Source organism: Chiloscyllium plagiosum, unplaced genomic scaffold (assembly GCF_037043375.1).
Source record: "Chiloscyllium plagiosum isolate Xiang-an unplaced genomic scaffold, Cpla_swu_hap1 HiC_scaffold_15, whole genome shotgun sequence".
Lineage (NCBI taxonomy): Eukaryota > Metazoa > Chordata > Chondrichthyes > Orectolobiformes > Hemiscylliidae > Chiloscyllium > Chiloscyllium plagiosum.
In genome coordinates, this window is record NW_028270153.1 from 21,251,590 (window position 1) to 21,279,178 (window position 27,589).

Consider the following 27,589-nt stretch of genomic DNA (forward strand, 5'->3'; position numbering starts at 1 on the left):
AGTCCTCTGTGGTAAAGAATGCCACAGATTCCTATTCCTTTGAGAGAAGAAATTTCCCTTCATCTCTGTTTTAAATGGACGACACCTTATTCCTGAGATTATTCTAAGCTCTGCCACAATGGTGACCAACCTCTCTTCCTACACCCTGTCAAAACCTCTAAGAATCATGTATGTTTCAGTCGGATCACCTCTCATTCTCCAAAACTCCAAGAAGACAGGCCCAACTTAATCAAATTCTCATCAAAAATCCCTCCGTACCTGAGATCAACGTAGTGGACTTTGTCCGGTCTGCCTTCAATGCCAGTGTATATATCCTAAGACAAGGTGAGCAAAACAAGTATTCCAGCTGTGGTCAACTAAGTGCCTTGTATAGTTTTAGCAAGACACCCCTATTTTTATAGTCTCTTCATAGCGTGTGCAAAGTCAGCCCCTTCATCTATGACACTAGCATAGACTTTAAGTCTCTAAAAGTGGGGTGGGGGTTACTAGCTGAAATTATGGGGTGATGAGCCTAAAGTAGCAATGATAAACACAGAACAGCTATGCTTCCCTCTCCAAAAGGCCTCTGCTTTTTGTTTCCCCTTTTCTCGACTCTCACAGCTTCCACTCCTAGTCCCTTGCATTTATGGTATTCTTTAGATGGTTTTTGTCTTCTACTGTCAAGACTAATATGAAATATTTGTTCAACATCTCTGCCATGTCCTTGTGTTTGATGATTCTTTCCCCAGAATCGCCTTCTCATGGACCAATGATCACTTTCACTACTCTTTTCCTTCTTTCCATTGTTATAGAAGGTTCATGACAATTAGAGTGTAAGGGTGCGGCAGAAAAGGGATATGCAAGCTTAAATAGGAAAGATTCCCATCAGCAGAGAAAAGCTTAGCATAATTTTACATAAGCACACTAATGGTCTATAATAGAGCTTTAGGAATGTTGCAAATTGTATAAATTACTCACATTTTGCTTTATGTGCTTTCTGAATCACATGATTGACTTTTGTCATTATACATCCCTCCCAAGTATGAATCATTCAGCACCTTCTGAATAATGGCAGAAGATTACAAGTCACCAATATTTGCTTCCTATTGTAAGCTGTGCATTGCCTAAATGCAGCACCTACTTTGAAAAGTACTCTGAGACACAAACAATCTGAACTTTTTAATGTGTGAGTACATGCAAATTGCATGGCAGAATTGTACTGTATATAGGCAAGCAAGGTGCAATGTTCTGCGAAAGTAGAAAGTACTATCAAGCAGTTTATAATTGCTACTAGACAGAGGTGAACCAGGAGAAGACCTGAAGTATGACATTATAAGAAATAAGAGCAGGAGAAGGCCACTTTAGCCCTTAAACCTGCTTTGCCATTCAGTCAAATCATGGCTGATTTATTTATGCTGTCACTCCATGTTCCTGCCGACACTCAACAATCCATGACTCACTGACAGATCAAAATCTGTCCAACTCAGCCTTGAATATATTTAGAGTCTCCATTGCTCTCCAGGTAGAGAATTCAAAAGATTAACAACTCTGAGTAGAAATTCTTCCTCAAATCTGTCTTTTATGGGTAACTCCTTTATTCTGAAGTTGCACACCCAGGTTCTAGATTTCCTCATGAGATAAAATATCCTCTCATTGTCTACCTTATGTTTCAGTAAATACTATTTGTCTTCCTCTTTAAAGAAAAGCACATCTGACTAATCCATTAAGCTATTTCTACAGCATATAATCCAAAAACTGCCAATATTGGTTTCCTAAATCATGTGAAATTGAAAATTTCATGCAACTGATTACAAACAAGCTGAAAAGATGATTAGTCTGTTTACAATAATGCATTATTTAGTTCACTTGAACACGTCAATGTTAACAGTGAATCTTGTTTATTATTTAATGAGCAGAATGATGTTAACATATGGAAGTGTACTTTGGGTAAGATGGTGATGTTTCATTCTCTGACTAATATAGCAAGATGAATCTTATGGCTGGAATTTTGTTTTGTTTTTGGGATTGTGGTTTAAAAATGCAAAGTGCATTCACTCAGGGGTGAGTTGTGTACTGTTACGTGACAAACTTCTCAGCTTATTTCATACTCACATCAGATTTTATGGGCTGTCAGGCAAAGAGTTCTACAAACAGTTCTACTCTTTGCCAGGACCTTTTAGGTTCCAACATCTGGTCAGCATTACTGAGGTATCAGTGGTGCTACTTTGGTAGCTGCAATAAACATTGATTTCATGTGAGAGGTCTGATGAAGATAAGTGGCACCCAATCTTGTGTGTGACAGTCACCTGCAGTAGCAAGCTTATAATGCTTCTCACTCATAGGGACATAATACACAGAGTAGAGAGTCATACATATGAGTGCAGATTATTTATCTTTTAACAGTATTGAAAATAGGTTCTTTTGAGTCACACATGGATAGTGAACTCTGCAGCCCCCTTTGTTTAGGCTGACTTCATCGGTTGGGCTGGTCTTCAGTTGCCATCCCACAGATCATGCACAAACTGGAGTGAAGGGCTGAGAAATTTACCGATATTTTATTTCATGTTGTATATGCAGCCTTTGAGTACATGGCTTCCTCCATGGACCAAGCATTGGCTCTTATGGAGAGCCAGGTTCATTAGAGTAATCAGTGTCAGGGCAAGGGAACTGTCACCTCATTGCTTGAGGCTTGGTTGCATTAATTCCCCAGCTGCATGAGAGTGGCCCCAGGGATCTTGATCTCTTTCAGGTCGGTCATGCTCTTAAGGAGTGAGAGAGAGATGCCATTGCTCACTGACAGGAAGGAGATGCAACAGCTGAGCATCCAGGAAATCTAACGTACGACACTCCAGAGGAGTTCCCCTCTGGCAGGATACAAATGGCTCCATAGGGTTAGGTGGAGGAGGTTGCACATGCACTTGTGCAGGAGCTGCCCAGCAGGCCAAGCCGCTCGAGACCCTAAACCACCATAGTGCATCTGTCAAAGCCATCTAAACAAGTGGCAAAGTGGATTGCAACTAAAACTCAACTGTGACTGCCAAGATACTCTGGTTGGAAAAGAGAGCTTTAATAATATTTAAGTTATTTGAATGCACAGGTTTCAACCTTGTGTACAAAATTATACGACACAAATACAGCATTTTGTATGACAGACCTGTGATCTCTTTCAATGTGTTAATGCTTCTGATTATTTCCTTGTAGACTACCATGAGGGATAATGCTCATTCTAGTTCTTCATGTGCAGCAGTGCACAGAGCATTGAGAATATCATTCGCTGCTGTCTTCTGAAAGCAGAAACTTAAGCTAGATGGGTTTGGGGCTCAATTAGCAAAATTAGCTCTTTTGCATCTCTGTGAAAGATGAATGCCTCTTGTAATGCAGGTGTAAGTCATACAAGTACAGCCCCATTTATTGCTGCATAACCTGACACTGATGCTCTCGACAGAGAACTGAGCAGGAGGTTATTGGTACAAAGGGAATAAATTAATTACAATTTATGCCAAACAAAGTAGCTACATGTTTTCAAGTTCTTAACCAGACATTCCCTTGAGGGCCAAAACACCTTTGCACTGCAATTGGCTCATAGTTTCAGTAGGAGGAAGTGAGAACTGCAGATGCTGGAGATCAGATGCCATTCCTGATGAAGGGCTTATGTCCAAAACATTGATTCTCCTGCTCCTTGGATGCTGTCTGACCTGCTGTGCTTTTCCAGCACCACACCACAGTTCTGAGTGTCCCGCTGTGTTAACGTAAAGTCACGCACCTTCAAATCTGGCTGCTGTCAGGTTCTTAAGACCATAAGACCACAAAAAATAAGAGTGGAAGTAAGACCATTCGGCCCATTGAGTCCACTCCGCCATTCAATCATGGTTGATGGGCATTTCAATGCCACTTACCTGCACTCTCCCTGTATCCCCTAATTCCTTGCGAGATTAAGAATTTATCAATCTCTGTCTTGAAGATATTTGACGTTCCAACCGTTCTTGCAGCCTGTCTGCCTCTTCTCACCACTGCCTGGCTTCTTTAGCATCCTCATCGTCGCTGTTGGCTCCCTCAGACTCTTCCTTATCTGAGGAGACTGGTGGGTGTCCCTTCTCCCCCTGTTTTAAATTCTCACCCCAGGGTTGAATGAGGTTGTGCAGTACACGGCAGTCACTAATTTGGAGACACTGCCTGATGAATACTGGAGTCTTCTTTCTGAGCAGTCCAAGCAACAGAGATACATTTTCAGGAGACCCATTGTCTCTTCACTGATGGTCCCAGATGGGCACCATTGTGGCACTGTTCAGCATCAGGAGGTATTTGTACTTAGATCATGTGTCTGGGGATTGTCACCCCCAAGCCAGGACCAGAGATGGTATGAGGTGGCAACTTGGGAGTTGTGCAGAATGTAAGTGTTGTGAGAACTTTCTGGATAGTGGGTGCATGTCTGCAGGAATTGTTGCCTGTGGTCACAAACATTGAAATATCTTCCTGGATAAGAGTCTGACTGGATGATGCAATGGAGTTTGGAGCACCACAGTCAATTCAGTGGATGGTGTTGTACACTAAAGGCAACCAACGAGGTCTGCAAATCTGGCAGCTTGAGCAACTTGGCTCTCAGCGTCTATAGTGAATTGGGCAAATTGTTTTAGTCATCAGTGAACCCACACACTATAGACTACCAATTGGACGATACCACTCATGTCTCCAGTTGAGGTTTGGAAGGAGCCAATGGCCAGGAGGTTTCATCTTTAGAAGCACAAGCATAGTGCTGCCTCCCACACTGAGCAGCTGCAGTTCTGCCAGCAGGAGGTGGTAGTTGTATGTGACAGGTTTCTTTGTCATGCATCTCTGGAAATGTTTTCCACACATCTACAGATGGCTGTAATATCTTCAGTATACCATCACTCACCATTCTGCTCATGAAACTAAAGACTCTCATTCCCTTCTTCATACGCAGCTTGCACATCCATAGATGTGGTCCCCTGAGACTTATGTCTCTACTTCAATTTGGTATTATTCATCTCTTCTTCTCCATCTCCTCCTCCTCCTTCTACCTTCCATTAATAAAACTAACACAGTTGTTGAGCTAAGTTAAACATCTGACATGGAAATATTGATCTGTGTAGAAATATCAGGAATGAGATTTCCCCAAGTTTTCCAATTGAGATCTTGACATAGTCAAGATACTCTCCGGGCCCTTAAAAGATTGCTCATGTTTAAGGTGAAGGCCTCCTCTTTAGTCATGGTGAAGTATATCCTCCATGACCATGACCGATGTTCTCCATTCTGGTACTGCCATCTGCAAGCTATTTGTCGCCATGATCTTTACATTACTGTCCGTGCATGTAGAAATTAGCATTATATGACTATTGATGGTTTTCATTATTCCCAGCCTTACAACCTGGGAATAACAATTTCATCCCCATTCCCTGAACATTTAAATATATGGCCCTGTGAATGCTTCTGCTCATCTGCATGTGGAATAAACACCTCCACCTCCATCATCAGTGTTGGTGATGCTTAGCTGCTCTTCTTGACAAAGGTTGATGAGTGACTGGGCATGATTGGGGCATTGGTGTTTGGAGCTGTTAGTTCTTATTCACCTGATGCTCCATTTAGTGCTTCCCTTCAGTAAAAGCCTTCAACAGAGTGCTTGCTCAGTAGTAGTTTTCAGTGTCTGTTTTGCTTCTGTTAGGGTCTGTTTGTACTCGTGAACAGATTTTGGCATCCATTAACACTACGTTGTCTGAGATACCTTGTTTTGAAAACTAATTTAGAGAAGGATGGTGTTGATAAACTCTTCCTTTTGATTTGTTCACTCTTGACTCTCCACCTCTATAAGACATCTTTTATCCTATGACTGCACACGGTCTTTTCCTTTTGTCTGCCCCCCCCCACCCTTTTTCCCTATGATTATCAGCTCTTTCACTATCTCCGTCTATATTCCTGCCTTTCCCCCTGCCCACTCTTATCCTTTCACTGCCCCTTATTCAGTTCACCTGCTTGTTATCCCTCCCCACCATATCTAATCTCTATGCTATACATCCTAAACTCCACCTTTCCTTGACACCTCCCCCCCCCACCTCCCCTCCCCCATCCACGGTAGCTCTTACACCATGACTGTCCTCTCTGATTGTATTTCCCACGACCATTCCTGTGCCCTTTAATTTCTATTCCTTAGCAACCAGCCCTTGTTTCTGTAACCCCTTTCTGTTCAACTCTGTTGACATTGTAGACCTCTTTTCAGCTGAAGCCCATTTGCCTGTCCTGATCAGGTTTGCTGTTATTAGCCAGTGTGACCGCCTTGCTTGGGCAGGCTAGTAGACCCTATCAGGCTTCACCCTGAACACAGTAACCAATTAACCACAACAAGCACGACTGCATATGACTTGAGTCATCTCTAAAAGGCAAGCCACCTGAAAGGTTCAGAGAACTTAATAGCGAAATGTTAACCTGCTGATGGGAAATTGAAATTTTGCTTCCCATGCAATTAGTTCACCCACTTGCTGTTCAAAAGGCATGTGGCGGGAAGGGGTAGGGAAGGGTGGAAGTGCATGAAGGTTATGCCCTATGCGTTTGAATATTGTTAACTGTTTGTATGTTGACTTTTATATCTCTATGCTCGATAATGAAATGCTTCAATGAATTAGAAGATATCACATAAACATTGGGTTTAGATTAAACAACCGACTTAATGCATTTAAATTTACTTTATTAGTAATGATTGCATCAAGTTAATTATTTTTCATTCCGCTAGTTTTTCTTGTTCTTATAGGAACCTTTGGACTGATATCTATAGCACTTTGTGACGTGCAGCAAACAGAATTGTCAGTTTAATGATCTAGGATGTGATGGTGACAATATCCCTAGAATGACTAAATACGAGATATTTTAGTCACTGAATGTAATACGTGGTATTTTTAGGCATTTACAATTCAGTAGACATAATTTGGTGTTTCAGTAATATATATGGCAGGTGTCATTGCTTAGCATTTGAAGTTCAACTTACCTCCAAAGTATTTACAGTGACAATAGGCCATTCAGCCCCTCAAACCGGTTCTGGCATTTAATTGGATCATAGCCGATCTGTATCTAAGATCAATCTACTCACTTTGTTTCTGTAACCCTTTCCCAACAAAAACCTGTTGAACTTAGTGTTTAGATTTTCAATCGACCCCCAGCTCACCAGCTTGAGAGGGAAGAACTTGCAGATTTCCAGAAAGCAGTGCTTTCTGACATCACCCATGAATGACCTTGCTCATTATCACTTTCAGCTCACTTGTTGTGCTTTTTCCCACTGCAGGAAACAGGAGAGAAAGAAACCATCAAATGTTTAATTATCCTAAACACCTCAGTAAGATCATCTTTATTTACTTGCCCTTTTTTATATTTCACAACTTAAATATAGTTATGCTTGAGTTATCTTCTTTCCGTTCTTTATTCCTCTCCAGCTTACTCCTTCTCCCTTGCTGTTAAGGGGTTGAAATGCATGTTTTGAGGGCAGACTTGTTTTCTCTGCTTTGGTGGGAAAATGTGGAGAGAGTGCAAAAGTCAGAATCATGATATCAGAAAGCGTCTTTGTGATTATTTTTCCTTTAAGCCTTAAATGGTGATTTCAGAAACATACCAAGGAGTGGTGACTGCCTTATTTCCATGCATTTAGTTTTCTTTAAAGCCGCATAAGAACAAAAGAACTAGGAGCAGGAGTAGGCCGTCCGGCCCTTTGAGCCTGCTCCGCCATTCAATAATCATAACTAATCATTTTGTGGACTCAGCTCCACTTATCCGCGTTTTCACCATATCCCTTCATTCCTTTATTTTTCAAAAAAGTATCTACCCTTGCTTTAAAAGCAATTACTGAAGTAGTGTCAACTACTTCCCTGGGCAAGGAATTCCACAGATTAACTGCCCTCTGGGTGAGGAAGTTCCTTCCCATTTCAGCTCTAAACCTGCTCCCTCTAATCTTGAGGCCATGCCCTCTTGTCCTCGTCTCACCAACCAGTGGAAACATCCTCTCTATTTCTATTTTATCGACTCCCTTCATAATTTTATATGTTTCTATAAGATCCCCCCTCATTCTTCTGAATTCCAATGAATATCATCCCAATTGACTCAGTCAATTTGCCTTATTTATCTGTCACTTCCTTTCTCCTCACGTTCCCTGAGAAACTAGATGGTGCAAAGTCCTGATGTATAGATCGGAATGGGAACGTGGCAGTTGCAGCAATGCTGAATATTGTCCAGCCATTATCCTACTGATTCTTACATTAATGATCCTGCATATTCCATGGTCACATCCACCTGTACTCCACATCCACACGTTATGAAGATGTGAGTGCACTTTAAGAGAGTTAAAAAAAGCAGAACTACCGGACACAGCAAGTGTTCCCAATAAGGTAACAGTATATCACTTGGTCGAACAACTCTATTAGCTCATTGCCTGGAGGCAAAAACAATTTTGAATTTGGACAATCAATTTAAATTATACCCTGAAAAATACCAAACTCCAATCCAGTTTGAATTTAGTATATTGACAATCTTAAAAGCCAATGACACAATCCGATGCTCTGAGGGTGTAAGACTGGGGAAAATTGAACAGTTGAGAGGACAACTGCCAAGCCCCAGCAGGTAACAGACTGCTTGAAATCTAGCTCTCTTAAATGTACCTTTTCGATCAGTAACTTGTGACGCGGAAATTCCTCAGAAGAAGAAGAGGAAGATCCAAATTGAAGAACCAAAAGCTGCCTGGTTTTGAGATAAGAAGTCTTGTTTTGTAAATCTTAATTGGGAGTTTTATCATAGAAGGGAAGGTAACAGATAGTTTTGAGTTAATTATTCTGTATTATACTTTAAGAAATAAAGTTGTTAATTTTTACTTTCAATAGTTCTTGGCTACTCGAATTTTTACAGATGACTGCATGGGATAAATCTTTTGTGTGTTGCTGGTTTTAAATTAAGTAGGAGGGTTTGCCCCGTGTTGTAATAGTTTGGGGGCTCAGGTCTGTGATTTGAACTGGTTTAGACAGGTTTGAATAGATTTAGGGGTATGAAAAAATCCCAGCAGATTTAAATACTTGCATGTTAGTGTCCTAGATCTTTAAATAAAATGTAAGTGAGACAATTTGTTTAATTTCAGTGACTTGTAGTTGATTAAATTTAAAGTGAGAGGAAGAGAAAGAAAGAGAGAGAGAGAGAGAGAGAAGGTTCTTAGCTGAGCATAGAGAGAGCAAAGAAAGGGAGAGACAAAAAGAGAGAGAATTTGAACTTGAGAAGTTGCAACTTAGTCAGCAAAGTCAAGTTAACAGGATTGAAATTAAAAGAGAAAGTTGTGATATATTTTAATATGTCAAAATTCTGCCACATTTTGAAGAGAAGGATGTTGAAGCCTTCTTTATTTCATTTGAAAAATTGGCTAGGCAGATAGAGTGGTCTGAGGATTTATGGGTAATGCTAGTTCAGACTAAACTGGTAGGCAGAGCTAGTGAGGTATTTGCCACACTGTCAGATGAGGGGGTCAAGAGATTATGAAGACGTTAAACAGGTTATTTTAAGTGCTTATGAATTGGTACCAGAAGCATATAGACAGCAGTTCAGAAACATAAAGATGGAACCGAGTCAGACTTACATTGAGTTCGAAAGAGGTAAACATAGTCATTTTGATCGATAGGTGCATGCTTTGAAAAAATGTAGGAGATTTGAGGCTCTAATAGAGTATGTTCTGCTGGAGGAGTTTAAAAACTCACTTCCACAGATGGTAAGAATTCACGTGGAGGAACAGAAAGTTCAGGAAGTGAGAAGGGCAGCAGAATTAGCAGATTAATACATGTTGGTGCATAAGACAAGCTTCCGGCCAGAATTTCTTCCTGTGAGGGAGAGAATTTGGGAGAAGGGGAGATCCGACACAACGAAACCAAGAGTAGACAGCACTGGTAAGAATTTACCACAGGATAAAAAAGAAACCCAAGAGGGTAGAAAGGAGGTGAAAGGTCTCAGGTATTTCCACTGTGGTAAAGTGGGACACGTAAAGACACAGAGCAGGTCGTTAAAGAAAGGCGCTGTAGGAAAAGATGTGGTAAAAGAAGCTAAACCAGTGGCGTTAGTGAACATAGTAAAGGAAACCCCCAAGAAGAGCTGAGGAGCTGCAGGAGAGTGCACAGCCCAGGCAGGGGCTGGGTATGGGGTTAGTACCTGATCTCTACGAAGAATTTGCCTCTGTGGGTAATGTTTACTCAGAAAGAACACGGGGATAAGGACGAGAAGTTATAATTTTGAGAGATACAGGATTAACCAGTTGCTGATAGTAAGGAATGAGTGAATATGCACTCCTTCTGACCTGTTACCCGAGAGTGTGGTAACTTGTGGGATAGATGGACAGAAATTTAGCATTCCCCTATGTAAGATCAGATTGGAGTGCCAACTTAAGACTGGGGAAGTTACAGTGGGAGTGATTGACAGAGTATCAGTTCTAGGAATTCAGTTTGTTCTTGGGAAAGATTTAACAAGGTTCATGGTGGGAGTGACACCTTGTTGTGGAGAAGCCCAAGGAAGACCAAGAACTGAAGAGCTAAAATAGAAATATCCTGGTATTTTCCCAGACGTGTGGTAATCAGATCTCACTATCATAAGTCACAGCATGAAGTGAAAAGTAAAGAAAGAGATGAAGGAGTTGAGGTTCAGTTAGCAGATACCCTGTTTGTCATAATGGTGCAGGAGAAACCTGAACAGACAAAGGGTCAGACAGAAGAGTTTAATCCTGAAAGGCTAAGGGACTTGCAACAGCAAGTCAAGATAATAAAAGATATATAGGCGGATGCGTAATCTGAAAAGAAGACTGAGAATATTCTGGAGGGTTATTATCTGAAAGATAGAATCTTAAGATGGAATGGAGACCATGGCAGGTTAGTGCAGAGGAGAAATGGGTCGAAGTGCACCAGATTGTATTGCCGGTAGCACACAGACAGGAGGTGTTACGGGTAGCCCATGCAGGAGGTCACCTTGTGGGGTATGAAAGACTCGGGCTAAGGTACAAAAACATTTTTATTGGCCTGGAATGCACAGGGTGTGGTTAACTTTTGTCATACATGCCAAATGGTAGGTAAGCCACAGATGGTAATAAAACCAGCACCTTTGTTACCAATTCCCACATTTAAAGAACCTTTCACGCAGGTTATAATTGATTGTGCAGGTTCCCTCCCAAGAACTAAAAGTGGGAACCATACTTGATATCCATAATGGATTTGTCTACCAGATTTCCAGAGGCAATTCCATTGTGGAGTATCAAGGCAAAAAGGTTAGTAGAGAGTTAGTAGCTTTCTTCACCCAGAGAAATTCAATCTGACCAAGGGTCAAATTTTACTGCTAGGCTGTTTAAGGAGGTTATGGATAGCTTAGGTATACAGCACTTTAAATCCAATGCATATCATCCTGAATCCCAGGAAGCTTTAGAAAGGTGAGATCAGACCCTGAAGACCATGTTGAGAGCATACTGCCAGATAAAAGCATCTCATTCGTATTGTTTGCCATTTGAGATGCCCCAAATGAATCTACTCAGTTTACTCCCTTTGAGTTAGTATTCATTCATGAAGTGAGAGGCCCTTTGAAATTAATTGAAGAAAAATTGACACGAAAAAAGTCAGAGATCACTCACTTAGATTATGTATCGAAGGTGACGGCGAGATTAAACTGAGTAGGTGAGTTAGCTAAAGAGCACCTAAAGAGGACACAGTATAGAATGAAACAGGTGGCAGCGAAAAGCTCTGAGACTTGGATGTTTTCCCGAGGGGATGATGTGTTAGTACTGTTACCAGTGATAGGAGATCCCTTCAAAGCCAGTAGTGGTCCCTATCAAATTGAGAAAAATTTGAATCAGGCGAACTGTTTAGTAAAGATGCCAGACAGAAAAAAAAGGTATTGAGTAAGTCATGTGAGCATGTTGAAACCATACAGAGAAAGAACTGGAGAAACAGGTGTTAGTTACTGTCCCACAGAGTGAGGTATCAAATCCAGATAATGTGGATTTTGAGGTGCCTCAACATAGATTAAAAAATGAAGAAGTCCTTGAGGAGTGGGATAGGTTAGTAAGCTATCCGTCTCAGGAGCATAGAACGCAGTTGAAAGATTTGTTACTGCAGTACAAGGACATATGTAAGAATCAGATGGGGAAAACTAATGTTATTGTACGTGAAGGAGACGTAGAGAATAGTGCTCCAATAAAACAACACCCCTATCAGCTTAATCCTTTCAAAACCAGACAGGTCCTGATGGAGGTGAAGGCCATGCTCGACGAGGACATCATCGAACCAAGCCAGAGAGAGTGGAGTTCACCGATCGTCTTAGTTCCCAAACCAAACGGGACTCAACAATTTTGCGTGGATTATCGGAAGGCCACGCCTTTACAAAATCGGACTCATATCCAAATCCTTGATTTGAGGACTGTATTGAGAAAGTCCGTCAAGCTAGTTACATCACCAAGTTGGACTTAATGTGTTGTTACTGGCAGGTACCTTTATCAGAGTTGGCAAAAGTAATTTCTGCGTTTGTACCCCAAATGGGCTATATTAATTTAAAGTGATGCCCTTTGGAAAGAAGAACGTGCACACCACATTCCAAAGACTCATGAACAGAGTTGTGGCTGGGTTAACAAACGGTGCAATCTATTTGGATGATGTAGTGATCTTTAGTAAGTCCTGGAAAGATCACATGGTACAGTTGGCAGAGCTCATTGAATGACTACGAGAAGCAAAACTGGTGCTAAACTTAAATAAAGTGGAATTCGTGAAAGCAGAGGTGACGTTCTTGGGACATAACATCGGTCATGGAAGGTTGACCCCACGGAACGCAAAGAAGAAGGCTGTCGAGGAATTTCCCTGACCAACCTCGAAGAAAGAAGTGCTTCAATTCTTGGGACTCAGCGGTTTCTATCGGAAGTTTGTTCCAAACATCAGCAGTGTAGTGGCACCTTTAACTGATTTGCTGAAGAAGAACACAAAGTTTCGGTGGACGAAACCATACCAGGAGGCACTCGACCATTTGAAATCGATATTAACCACCAAACTAGTTTTAGCTACACCAAACTTTTCAAAACCTTTTAAAGTCATCATTGATGCTAGTGACATTGGAGTTGGAGCTGTACTCCTCCAGGAAGGTGAGGATGGGATTGAACTGTCAGTTGGGTACTTTTCGAAGAAGATCAACATCAACCAGAGGAAATAGTCCACAATCAAATATTAACTATTGAGTTTGGTACTGGCCTTACAGCATTTTAATGTTTATGCCATGAACAAAGTGTGGGAGACGGTTATGTACACTGACCAAAATCCGCTTACATTCTTAGAATGTTTTCGAGATAAGATAATGAGAAGGAGTTAAGGTGAACCTATATTAAAGTTATCTGAATGTTAGGGTAATGTGTTTAAAAAGTAGAGAAAAAAGATGAAGACATCTTTTCATTACAATGGTTTTTTTTCTTAAGGGGGGAGGTGTTATGAAGATGTGGGTGTACTTTGAGAGAGTTAAAAGCAGCAGACACAACACCAAGTGTTCTCCATAAGGTGACAGTATAACACTTAGTTGAACAACTCGACTAGCGGGTTGCCTCCAGACAAAAACAAATTCGAATTCGGGCAATCAGGTTAAATTATACCTCGAAAAATACCAAACTCCAATCCAGTTTGAATTTAGTATATTGACAATCTTAAAATCCAATGATACAATCCGATGCTTTGAGGGTATAAGACTGGGGAAAATTGAACAGTTGAGAGGACAACTGCCAAGCCCCAGTAGGTAACAGACTGCTTGAAATCTAGCTCTCTTAAAAGACGCAGAAATTCCTAAGAAGAAACGAAGACACAGGAAGATCCAAATTAAAGAACCAAAAGCTGCCTGGTTTTGAGATAAGAAGTCTTGTTTTGTAAATCTTAATTGGGAGTCTTATCGGACTAGTATTATAGAAGGGAAGGTAACAGATAAGTTAGTGTAAGAAATTGTAAATAGTTCTCAGTTAATTATTTTCTGTTATACTTTAAGAACTAAAGTTGTTAATTTTTACTTGGCCACTTGAATTTTTACAGAAGACTGCAAGGGATAAATCTTTTGTGTTGCTGGTTTTAAATTAAGCAGGAGGGTTTGCCCCGTGTTGTAACACACGGAAGTTGGGATTGAAAAGCTACCAGCTTCACCACATCATCATTTTTGCTTTCAGATGAACTCACACTCCATTCAACACTTTATTTTTGAGATTAGGAACCCCATGAGTTGCACGATTCTGCCAGGTCACTATGCATGCAGTAATGTAATGCATCTCATGTATCTGCACAGGATATATGTTATGGCCTTAGCCTGCTTCTTTGTATTCACTCATGCTGCACTGACTTGGAGGCTGCGGACTTCACATTGCTCCTTTAGCACACACTCACTGACTTCAACATTGACTTATAGGCTGACAGCGTCTGTGTGGCTCACATTGCTTTCTCAGCACACAGTGCTCAGTTACAGGCTACCAACCTCTGTGGTGTGCAGTGCTTTTTAGCCCAGAGGCTAATACAGGCATCTTGAAATGGTGGGAAGCACAGAATAGTCAAGCGGCTGCATGTGTCACTATGTGGCACGATGCTACGTCACATGTGCAGCATGTATCTGCAGTTACACAGAAAACACAGTGAATGTGTTTCAAGCAAATATGTGAAAGGGGACCAAAGCTCATTGGGGTCCAGAGCATCAAATTTCTATAGTGTTTAAGTAGGCCATTCAGCCTGTCAAGTCTACACTGACCCTCCAAAGAGCCACCCACTGCCCTATCCCTGTAACCCTGCATTTCCCATGGCAAATCCCCCTAGCCTGCCCATGGATGCTATGGGCAATTTAACATGGCCAACCCACCTAACCTGCACATTTTTGGACAATGGGTGGAAACCGGAGCATCTGGAGGAAACCCATGCAGACTCGGGGAGAACGTGCAAACTCCCCCAGTCATCTGAGAGTGGAATTGAACCCAGGTCCCTGGCTGGCCAATATAAACAGGACATTTGCGAGCCGTGGAGGGGGTCGTTAGGGCCGATTGCCTGCCCCTCTTCCGCGGTTATGTTAGAGCCCGGGTGTCCTTGGAGAAGGAGCACGCGGTGTCCACCAACACCCTGGAGTTGTGCAGGGAGAGGTGGGCGCCGCAGGGAGTGGAGTGCATTATTTCTCCCTCCAACTGATTTAATCCCTGCCCTCCCCTTCCCTGTTTATCACACAGCACTGCCCTTTTGTGAAGGGCACTGCTTGTCACTTGCCACTCGGGTGTTTTCCTATCTTCCTGGTGGTGGGAATTGAATAGAGATTCGTGCACCTTGTGTCTCTCACTGTGTCTCACAATTGCACACACACACACCATGGGTGCTGGGGAAAAAATAAGCACTACCGCAGTTAGGTGGTAGTGTGGGGGGGGGTTAAAAAAAAATGAAAAAAGAAAAAAAAGAACAAGACTGTCAGGGGTTTGGTTCACTCTGAGAGAGAAAAAAATAAACAGGGCATTTGCGCGCCGTGGAGGGGGTGTTAGGGCCGATTGCCTGCCCCTCTTCCGCGGTTACGTTCGAGCCTGGGTGTCCCTGGAGAAGGAGCACGCAATGTCCACCAATACCCTTGAGCTGTTCAGGGAGAGGTGGGCACAGCAGGGAGTGGAGTGCTTTATTTACCCCTCCAACTCTATTTTGATTTAATTCCTGCCCTCCCCTTCACTTTTTTGATCACGCAGTATTGCTCTTTGTGGAGAAGGGCCCTGCTTGTCACTGGCCACCCTGGTGTTTCCTTTCTTCCTGGTGCTGGAATATAAATAAAGATTTATGCACTTTGTTGTTCTTCACTGTGTCTTACACCTGCACACACATGACATGAGTGCTGGGGAAAAATAAGCACAACCATGGGGAAAATAAGAATAGGAGTGTCAAAAAAACAGGAGTATTGAGCATCCTGTTCACTCTGAGAGCTGCCTCTGAGGGAGCTGAATCAGTGGTGAAGGACTCTCCATTTTGTGTCAGGGAAGGGACTAAAGAAAATAAAAATGTAAAACGGGATTTCACTATGAGAGTAGCTCTGAGGGAGCTGGATCAGAAAAAAAAACAGAGTCAGAGGTTCTGTTCACTCTGAGAGAGCTGGATCAGTGTTCAGGTCTCTCCATTTGTGAAAAGATAAAAAAAAAGGGATTTACAATCTCCTCAGTTCAGGGAATGACTCTGAGCTGGCTGGCCACAGCCAGTGTACTGTATACAAGTAAATAAAGGGTAACTTGGTGATGGGATATTGGCCTCTGTGCAATTATTTCAGTGGCAATGGGAGAAAGCTGTATATGCCTGAAGAACATATGCTCACAACAGTCATCTTGGAATTCTAGTAAGAATTTCTATCATCATTCCTTTGCTTGGGAAGCTTGTCTCATTTGACCTTGCTATCAAAGACTGGGCCCAGTATGCTGAAAGAATGCAATATTATTTCCGGGCAAATGGCATTAGTAAATGAAAAGCATCGAGTAATCCTTCTGACTGCTTGCGGACCTGCAGCATTTTCATTTATAAGGGGCTAAACGTTTCCAGAGGCACCAGACATTAAAACCTTCCAAGAGTTGATGGAGTTGGTTAAGGACTATTGTGAATCCAAACCTTCTCTAATCCTGAGATGCTTTTGGTTTTAACTGGCTGTTAGAGAACTGGGAGAATCCACATTGGGATTTTTGACGAGGTTAAGTCGACCGGCAGAGGCATATGACTTTGGGTTAACCCAGGATGAGGTGGTGAGAAACCATTTATTATGTGGGATTAATGACATAACCATGTAGAAACATCTACCAGCTGGACTTCAAACAGACACTACAACTGGCTTGATCATTAGAAAATGTGGCAAGTGGAGCATACAAGCTACAGGGTATTCCAATGGAAGTAGACACTCTCGCCAGTCCAGCTGAGCTTGGGGATCACCACTTGCGTGTAGGCAACATTTTTAAAGTATTTTTGTTTTGACTGCTATGGAAACTCTCAAGCTGGATAACATTTCCAGTAAAGCATGTGCCATGTTTAGAACATAGAACAATACAGCGCAGAACAGGCCCTTCGGCACTCGATGTTGCGCTGACCTGTGGACTTTTCTCAGCTTGTCCCCCTAAACTATCCCAAAATCATCCTGGAATGCTCTAAAGAAGAAAACATTGGTGAGCAAGCAGGAACTCTACTGGGACCAGCAGATTCAGGAATCTGTCATTGGCTGGAAATACTCTGTATGTTCAAATCTCATGTGTTCATGGTGGCATTCAAGCTATTTTAAAGCTTTCCTGTAAAAATGCTGAGCTTTCTTCAGCCAGAGAGTGGTGGGCTATGGAGTTTATCACCACGAAGCGCAGTGGAGGCAGGGATGTTAAATGTCTTCAAGGCAGAGACTGATAATTTCTTGATCTCAACAGGAATTAAAGGCTACAGGGAGAATACGGGTAAGTGGAGTTGAAATGCCTATCAGCCATGATTAAATGGTGGAGTAGACTCGATGGGCCGAATGGCCTTACTTCCACTCCTATGTCTTTTGGTCTTAATTATTAATAATGTTGCTGGAGATTAGTGGAGGAGGTGAAGAGTGGATCACTTAATTTTAGAACTGCAGCTACGTTTATATTACGTATCAAGCAAAACAATGTACGTCTATTATTTTGCTCTGCAATACTGGAGGTTGGAGGGAGCGAATTGGGAGTTTACTCCTCTGCCTAATACTGGCAATAATTGTGATAACATTTATACATTTCCAGAGAATTCTGTTTCAAGCTGAACCTCAATGGAAATAGACATTTGGTATAGATGAAGTGTTCCAAAGTTCCTGCATAACTAGCTTGTAAAACAAAATGCTTCACATTCAAAAAGTGACTGAAATCGGAAGGGGGATTGATCCGCCATAGTGCATATTTCCTAGTCTTGTTAGTTTCTTGATGTAACACATAAGAATACCTGTAAAACATTTTATTCTAAGTTTCGAGCTGATCGAGTGACGAGATAAAGATGGTCAAACTGCATGAAAATAACTACAGATATAAATGAGGAAGCTTAATGTGTGATATTAAGATTCAATGACTGCTTATGGCAGAACTAAGTCTGAAAAATGTCCATGCATCCTGGCTATTTTCACTGTCTAACCTATCTTCATTCTCCATGATATCACACTTTTAATGCTGTAATTAGGATGAAGGACAAAAAGCAGGAAACTGTATGCCAGTTAGCTTAATGTCTGTCAAAGAGAAGATGCTATAAGCTATTATTAAAGATGTTATAGCAGGGCATTTAAATGAGTACAAGGTAATCAGACAGAGTCAGCATTTTCTTGTGAAAAGGAAAGCATGTTGAACCAATTTGTTGCGATTCTTTGAAGTAACATGTATTATGGAAAAAGGGGATGCACTTAGATTTACAGAATGCTTTTGAAAAAAGGTGCTACCACAAAGATTATTATGGAAAATGAAAGATCATGGTGCAGGGGGTAAAAGTATGGCCTTGGTAAAAGATTGGTGGGCTAATGGGAAGCAGAGAATAGTCATAAGTGGGCAATTTTCTGGATGGCAAGATTGAGTATGTGGTGTGCCACATCATTACTGGAGCCTTATCCCTTTCCAATTTACATAAATGACTTGAATGAAGGAATGGAAGGTATAGTTCTAAATTTGCTAATGATGCAAAAATAAGAAGTAAATTAAGTTTGAAGAGGCTCTAAAGGCTTATGGATAGGTTAGGTGGGTAGGTAAAGATATGGCAAATATAGTATAATGCAGGAAAATGTGAAACAGTGTTGGCAGTAGGAATAAAAAAAACAATTATATAAATGGTGAGAGATTGCAGAGCTCTGAGATGGAGAAAGATATAGGTGACTTAATGCACAAATCACCAAAGATTAGTTTCCAGGTGCAGCAAGTAGTTTGACAAGCTAGTAGAATGTTATCTTTTATTGGATGGGGAATTGAATATAAAAGTAGTGTGATTATACTTCAGTTATACAGGGCACTGGTGAGATCATACCTGGAATACTGTGTCTAATATGAGCTACCTTATTCATTGAAGGATGTAAATGCATTGCAAGCAGTTCAGAGAAGGATTACTTGTGTCGTATCTAGAATGAACAGGTTGTCCTGTAAGGTTGAACAGGCTAGGCTTGTATTTACTGGATACAGTGGTAAGGTAACTGCACTAGTAATCCTTAACTCCCAGATTAAAATAGGGTGAGTAAAAGTCCAAACATGGTGGCTAGTGAAATCTGAATTCAGTAAAAAATCTGAAATAAAAAGCTAGCCGAATGAGAATCGTTGTTGCTTGTCCAAAAAACCCATCTGATTGATAAATCTCTTTAGGGAAAGAAATTTGTTGGTCTACATGTAACTCCAGTTCCACAGGAAAGAGGTTGATTCTTAACTAAAATGAAGAACTGCAGATTCTGGAAAAGTCAAACATGAACAAAAACTACTGGAGGAAGTCAGCAGGTCTGGTACAGAAAGCAGAGATAACGTTTCAAATCCAGTATCCCTTCTTCAGGATATAATCATAGAATCCATACAATTGGAAGCAGGCCATTCAGCTGATTGAAACCACACTGACCCTCCAAAGAGCATCCCATCCAATCCTTGCACCTCTTTGGATTGCGGGAGGAAATAGGAGCACCCAGAGAAAACCCACACAGATGCAGGGAAAATGTGCAAACTTCATACAGGCAATCACCTGAGGGTGGAATCGAACCCAGGTCCCTTGCACTGTGAGGCACCAATGCTAACCACTGAGCTGCTGTGCCACCCATAAATTGACTCTTAAGCTCCCTCTGAGCAATTTGGGATGGGCAATAAATGATTGCCTCGACAGTGAAGCCCACGTCCTGTGAAAAACTTTTAAAAATGTTTTGAAGGTTAGGAGTTGACTTGATTGAAACCTATAAAACTCTGATAGGCCTTTACAGAATGACCATGGAAATCATGGTTCCTGTTGCGGGAGAATCTAGAACTAAGAGTCACTGTTTAAAAATAAGAGGTCATTCATACAAGACAGAGATGAGGTAAGTAGGACTATGGAGCAAACAGATCATATTGAATGGCAGGGCAGGCTTTAGTAGCCCTCTCCTGCAACAATGTTGGATGGTCGTATGTTAATTTGTTGTTACGCTTTAGTTATACAAGTTACTTTTTAATTACTTAATGTGATAAAAGAAAAGCAAAATTTAAGCAAAAAAGTTCAATAAGTATTCAGGATGGGATTGTAGCATTGACAATTGAATATGTGACTTGCCTTGCTACAATGAATAGTTTGAGAATCCATTCACAACTTTTCAGGTACGTTGAACTTTGGGAGTAGTTTCCCCACCTTAGACTCTTAGGTAAAATATATATCTGTCAATTGGCTTTAATTGTTTATTTTTAAAGCCTGGTTCATGACTATGGTGTCAAGTCTTTGGCTTGTGTTTGGTCTTTTTAATTCTACCTTGTTACTCCATTTATATTTATTATCTGCACAGAATTTGAGGCATCAGGTCATGCAATGACTTTCTTCCCATAACAGTGGAGTTTGCAATTGGGCAACCATGTATGTAGATACTAGCCTCTATAGTCACGAAATAGGATTTGCCCTGTTGTTCTGCCATCTGCTGCTGTCACTGTGCTCATTTTGGCACAGCTGTGGGCATATTTTCTCTTGGGACAAGCTGCTGTGTACAAAGAATATCCTGTGGAGCAGGTATATCTGTCATCTGCACGTGGGTTCTTGTCTGGCCTGAGATTTGATGAATGTCATGCTTTACATGTGAAGGAAAGTCACCAAGTTAATATAATATCAATTTATACAACTCAGATCCCTGAAACTGCCATAATCATTTTGTTCTCTTTACTATAGCAACTTGAATGTCAAAAATTTAAGGACATCATATTAGCATCTTTAGGGAAAGGAGAAACTAGTCTTAAAATACAGCATGAGTAGAGTTTTTAATTAACTATATCAGAACCACATACCCTTGTCCATAATTTGGACTTTCCAATATCAATCATCATTTTATGTGTTAGCTTTTTAGTCTCAACCTTGCTTAGAACATAAAATATTGTATGTCTTGTGCTGTCTGAAAAAATCTCATTTGTACAAAGATGTGCTCATCCCTGGCAGCACTCATCATTTTGATGTTATGACCATGCCTACAGATCTATCCGGTAGTAGAAGACAAGGGTCTTTGTATCACTGTTTAGTGCTAAGTCCTTATACCAGACTCCTAACCCTCTCTATTTTGTATCCAGACACCAATTTATTGTAAGTTGAAGGAGGAGGAGAGAGCATTTGGAAAAATTAAGTTGATGCTTTTAAATTTTGAATCCCATTACTGAAAGTGATAATTATTTTGGCACATGGTTGAAGGTTAGTTAAATATTTGGCTGTATATGGTATTTTCAAACCTTACCTTTTAATCTGTTTTGGTCAATTTGTCATACTGTGATTCACTTTAGTTGATTTCAATTGCTTTGCTGTTCTACTTTTTAAATAATTAATTTAAATGTGGGTCCATTGACTGAAATAAAAAATGGAGTAGAACAAAATGATTGCTTAATAATACATTCACATAACCAGTCTATATGAGACTACAACCACATTGTGGGGTGGGGTTCTAAAAACCACTTTTAATGTCTATTTATTCTATAAATTAATAACTCAAGTTAATCCTGCATTAGGAGACAATCTGAATAGAGATTTTTTTCAGATACACTTCTGTGTGTCAGGGCAAGCCCACGCAATGAAAGGACATGTGAGTTTATCATTACCATTTTCATTATCATTCTTATTACTATTGCAAAGATTTATATAAAGTACATTCCTCCGTGAATTAAAAACAAAATTTTACCTTTGTTCTTCCATTTCTTAGATACCAACAAATGCTGCACAGAAATTTGGTTTACCTGGCAACAATAGCAGATTCCAACCAAAATATGCAGTCGTTGCTACCTGCTGTAAGTAATGTACCAATGGTTGCAAAACCAGGGTTGTAGTGTGTTTAGCGAGCACTTAAAAGATCTACAATAATGAAAGATATTTCTAGATCAATGCTGTACCTATTAACATTTAATTCAACCTCCCTCTGCAAACCACAACAGATCTGGCATAGATATGTTTGGGAATTATGATGTCAAATTGCATATTTGGATCCAAATTAACAAAGAGATAATGATGAAAGCTTATATTTGTATTATATCTTTCATGACCACCAGACTTATCAAAGGACTTTGCAGCCAATATAGTAGTTCTGGAAATGTAATTACTGCTATAATGTAGAAATGTGACAGCCAATTTCCACCCAACAAACCCAAAAACAGCAGTGATGATAACCAGAGAATTTTTCTTGTTTGATTGATTGAAGGATAAATGTTGACCAGGCCACTGGGGATAAATTTCCTGCCTTTCCTTGAACTAGTGCTGTTGGGGGATATGTGACATCCACCTGGGGATGTCAAACAGGTCGGAGCTTTAAGATTTCATTAAAAAGATAGCACCTCCAGTGGTGGAGCACTTCTACAGTATTCTAATCATTAGTGTTAACTTTTGTGCTCAAGTTATAGAATGGGAACTTAACTCACAACCTCAGATTTGAGATTAATTTATCACTTTTGATTAACTTGCTGTCACTTGATTACTGATATAACTGCTAATCAATGGTTCTGCTGCTCCTAGTGTTGCTCTGTGTTAAGGGTCTTTATATAATTCCATTAAGTTGTGGATTTCTTAGATGTGTGAAAAAAATTCTTATAATGCAGTTGTGGGGTAAATCTTATCATGAATTTGCAGATCAAAATGAAATAGGATCAACTGAGATATACATTAAATAACAATTTCTCTGTGAATAACATTATTGTACAACCTCTATGCTAACTTTTTAAAATTAATTGCCTTTGCCTTGCTTTGAATAGACTATCTAAAATCCTTGCATCAGAATTAGCACAAGTCTGTATCCAGTACTGATTTTAAAGGGTTTACTCTATGGTTAATAATATGCAAAGATTTCCAATGAGCAAATGTGTTGTTTTTAATCCTCTAGCCAGATGCCAATTTACAATCAATTCAAAGTTGCTTGCTTGTAAAAGTTGGTTCCCTGTGGAAGGAAGTTAATTGAATGCTTTTGTTTATATTTGAAGATTGCTTTTTAAAAGCGGTCAAAGAAAATGGTTTTTAAAAACAAGAATTTGCATTTGCAACCATGACCTCAGACTGCTCCAAAGTACTTTGAAGCCAATGAAGTGCAGGTACTTCTATAATGTAGGAAAACACAACGATTGAACTGCACACACCAAGTCTCTGCAAACAGCAACAAGATAACTGCTCAACTCATCCATTTTTAGTAGGTGGCTGACTGATGACAATTGGACTGGATATCTAGCAAATCTTCCTGTTATTCTTCAGATAGTCCATGCAAATTTTTACATCTACCTGCGAAAGTAGTTGGGACCTCAGTTCAATATCTAAACTGAAAGTCTTGACCTGCAGCCATGTAGTACTGAAGGGGTGGCAAGCTGGGTTTTTAAAAACTCAAGCCTTTGACAGAACCACAGGCTGGAAGCATAGCTAAAGCATTTTAATGTTCAATGTTTGTTTTTATTCTCATGAAGAGGAGCAAGATACAAGCTATCAAATCCCCTTGGCTGAATGCTTTAATGAAGACCTCAGATGTTTCCACTTTCTACATCAGTCTGTAACGAAAGCAACGTGCAATTTATCAACAATTCTGAACCATTTTATGTTGTGATATAAGCATTAGTAACTATCTAGTTTGAGATGGCTTTGATGCATTATCTTAAGGACTTTTACATATTTAACAGTGAACCATTTGGCCCTGTAGTTTGAAAACTGTTGATCCAAATATTGCATTGTAAGTTGGAGTGATGTCACTCACTGCTGACTAAGAAAACTACTGAAAAATTTGAAGCAATCTATGTGGTGTTTGATTTAATTTCCTGATTTGAACTTAATTCTGCCAACTCTTTTAGAGGATTTCAATTGTCCTGTAACAACAATGTCATTAAGCCAGCTAATCAGCCAATCACATTGAAGCATTCTTACAGTCTATAAACGAGAAAATATTAAGTAGGTTTTATTGTTCACTTATAATGTTGTAAATAGCATAATAAAAATAACATGGGGTTAAGGAAGAAGGTGAAATATTACAAACTAATAAAATGTGATAAGTATTTTTTTTGCCATATGGAACAGAGAAATTTGATGATCAGGTCGACAGAGGTGTTGCAAGTAATTATGAACTTACTGCACTGTTTACATGAAGTGTAACTGTTTTTACAGTGGGATTCTCATCTTCTAATAAATTTGGATTGATTGCCATCTTTGAAATCTTCAACAGCACGCTTTCTGCAATAGTAAGGAATTGCTATTACAGAAACTTCCAGATTTCTGATTTTAACTCCACCTGTGGGGTAATGATTCCAGCTGATGATACCACTGGACCAGTCAGGTACCAGGATGAAATCTGGCCTCATAAATAATTTTTCTTTAATTATTGATCATTCACTGCAAATTTTCTTTAACAATAGAACAAAACTTTATTGCGCAAAAGAAAACAAAATCTAGAAATAGAACAAGTAAAGTAAAAATACCCAGCAAAACAGAGTTTCAATCTATTCTCCAACACTATGCACTTGACAATGTTTTAAAATCAGATAAGTTACCCCTCTATATCCAATCTTTAAGTTTGATGTAGCTGATCCTTCACAGTTCTTTACCGGTAACTGTGGAGTCTTCTGACATGAATACTCAAAAAACTAGGAGCTTAGACTTTCTTACCATTTTAATAACCTGCAGAAGTAGACAAATAAAACATTTCTACTAGTTAACTGAGCTTTACCTGAACTGTTCCATAGTTGTTTTCTAGGACAGAAACTATATTTGCTTCTAACCCCATAAGTCTCCTCCAAACTGCCCAAAACCTATTACTGTCTGTTTTTTTCTAAACTAATCCTTGATTATCCTGAACCTCTCAGTGTAATAAACAAGCATAGTACAGACAAACCTCCATTAGTTCTCCAGGGGTCCCTGTGTTCTGACATATACTGAATTACATCACTATTCTGGAAGGACTGATATAGTTACCATTTTCTTAAAATTCTCCTATCAAAGTGCATACCTTACACTTTCCCACATTACTTTTCCACATTATATTCCATCTGCCACTTCTTTGCCCACTGTCCTAGCCAGCCCAACTCCTTCTGCAGCATTTCTGCCTCCTCATTACTACCTATCCCTCCATCTCTCTTTGTGTATCTGCAAACTTAGCAAAAATACTCTTGGTTCCTTCCTTCAGATCATTAATGTTTAATGTGAATAGCCGTGGCCCCAACATGGATCCCTGCCAAACTCCACTAGTCACCAGCAGCCATCCAGAAAAGAATCCTTTTATCCCCACTTTCTGCCTTCTGCCAGTCAGCCAGTCCTCTATCCATACCAGTTCCGTGCCCCTAACACCATAACTCCACCTTATTTAGCAGCATCCTTGTTAAAGGCTTTCTGGAAGTCCAAATAGATCACATCCACTGGCTCCCCTTTGTTTAACTTGCTTGTTTCCTCTTCAAAGAATTCTAACAGATTTATCATGCATGAACTTCCATTGACAAAGCCCTATTTTATCCCACACTTCCAAGTATCCACAATCTCATACTTAGTTATGGACTCCACAATATTACCAATGACCAAGTCAGGATAACCAGTCTATAATTTCCTGCCTTCTGCCTCCCTCCCTTCTTAAACAAAGGTATTACATTATCCGTTTACCAGTCCATTGGGACCCTCCCTGACTCCAGTGATTCTTGAAAGTTCACAACCCTCCACAATCTCCTCAGCTATCTCCTTCAGATCCCTGGAATGTAGCCCATCTGGTCCATGTGATTTATCCACCTTCAGACCTTTCAGCTTCCCCGGCACCTTTGCCTTAGTGATGGCCACTACATTCACCTCTGTCCCCTGATTCTTTTGAAGTTCTGGTATGCTGTTGGCATCTTCCACTGTGAAAATTGATGCAAAGTATCTATCAGTTCCTCCGTCATTTCTTTGTTCCTCCTTACTACTTCTCCAGCCTCAATTTCCAGCGGTCTAATGTCCACTCTTACCTCTCTCTCACCATTTATCAGACAAGGATTTGGTAGGTGGAACTAGGAATTGATCAGTTGCTAGAATAATGACTGGTATTTCACTTCTATGTCCTGGGAACAGGCTGGTGGGTGAGGGGAGGGGGGAAAGCAGTGGGGGTAAATAGGTGGCATTGCGAAGCATCACCTATCTGCTAACACTGGCAGTTTATCAATGGCCTGGGTAATGTCTTCTGCCCCATTGAGGCCACTTGAGGGTCTTCCCACTGGTATTTTGCCAATGGCAGGGGGTTTCCTTGCTACGTTACCTTACTAAGGTTACCAGAGGAACCCTAGCAGTCTGGATGTGAGCCCAGAATGGGATAGGGTGAAGGTTTGGTCTGTCCTATTCTGTGTGTAATAGAAGCCAACCATGCCAGTGATGCTTGTTCTACTAAACCCCTGTCCCTCCTGCCCCCTTTCCCCCCCCCCCCCCCCCATGCTGCCAGGCATCCCAGTTGTGGATGTCAGCAGACTTGGCAAGCCTGCATAACTTACTTTGATGAAATCACCTGATTTATCACGCAGCCTGATCTCTTCTCTTGTTCCCGTTAGGGGACTGGCTGCATGAACACTGCACTCAGGAGTGCTGCTGTGGTTGAAGGGCTGCCAAGTTTTCTGATTGGAGAGCTGCCCTTGAAGGTGTGACATCCTGCCTGATTAGCGCAGATCTCGATGAGAGACATTTAACAACAAGGGGTTCATAAAGGCAGGTCATGGGTTCCCTGCCAGGTATCAATGCACTTGCCATTGCTGGATGGGGAACTGGCTCCATGAAAAATGCCAGCCAGTATTTCACATTTATCAACTAAAACATTGTGCATTCCTTTCCAGATGAGCAATGCTCAAATTGATTCAAAGTTTTATTTTGAGATTCTGCCAGAAATTGTGCCAATTAAATAAACTGAGTCGCTTTTCTGTTCTTGGCCTGCTTTCATACAGGACACTCAGGCCAAAGAAAGTTGTGGATCACTGTACAGAGTACTTAAGAACAAAATGTACTGAGAGCCAATGGAAAAAGCTGCCCTTCATCAATAATGTGCTCTTTGTATGGAAGGATTTATTATATTCAAGCTAGAAAGCAAATTTTGTCCTTTTCTATACCTTGATATTCATCTAATCTTTGGTGCAATGCTGCAGATGTAGGGAATTGTGTTCTATTGTTCAATATAGGAATCAGAGTGGAATAATAATGAAGTTTTAGATACAGCATCCATGCATCTTTCCAAAGAAAATACAAAGATTATGAGAGCTGACAATTTAAACCTCCTTTCCCACACCTCCACATCTCACTTTCCCATGAGGTTATTAATTTATGATAATGCAGTGGCTCATGTGCTATGGCCCAGTCTAACTCAAGGCAGTGAAGAGCTGCAAGTTGATAGTTTGCTGGTGGTGGGTGAATCCAATCCTATCATTGTACTTTCCAGCAGGGTTACTGGGTAGGAGAAGAAATCCTTTTTTTAATAAAATCCTTTTATAGCC

At 40.5% G+C, this 27,589-nt stretch overlaps 1 protein-coding gene across 4 annotated transcripts in view; it reads left to right on the forward strand.

The window, feature by feature from the left end:
* Positions 1-27,589, forward strand: part of LOC122560216 (calcium-responsive transactivator-like) — a 122,554-nt gene that overhangs the window by 6,180 nt on the left and 88,785 nt on the right. For all 4 annotated transcript variants that reach the window (XR_015759534.1, XM_043710641.2, XM_043710640.2 and 1 more), the window contains exon 3: positions 21,847-21,931. Coding sequence is in view for 3 of the 4 variants with exons in the window: in XM_043710641.2 (XP_043566576.1) it covers positions 21,847-21,931 (85 nt within the window). In the remaining variant the exon portion in view is untranslated. The remainder of the gene's footprint in view (positions 1-21,846; positions 21,932-27,589) is intronic.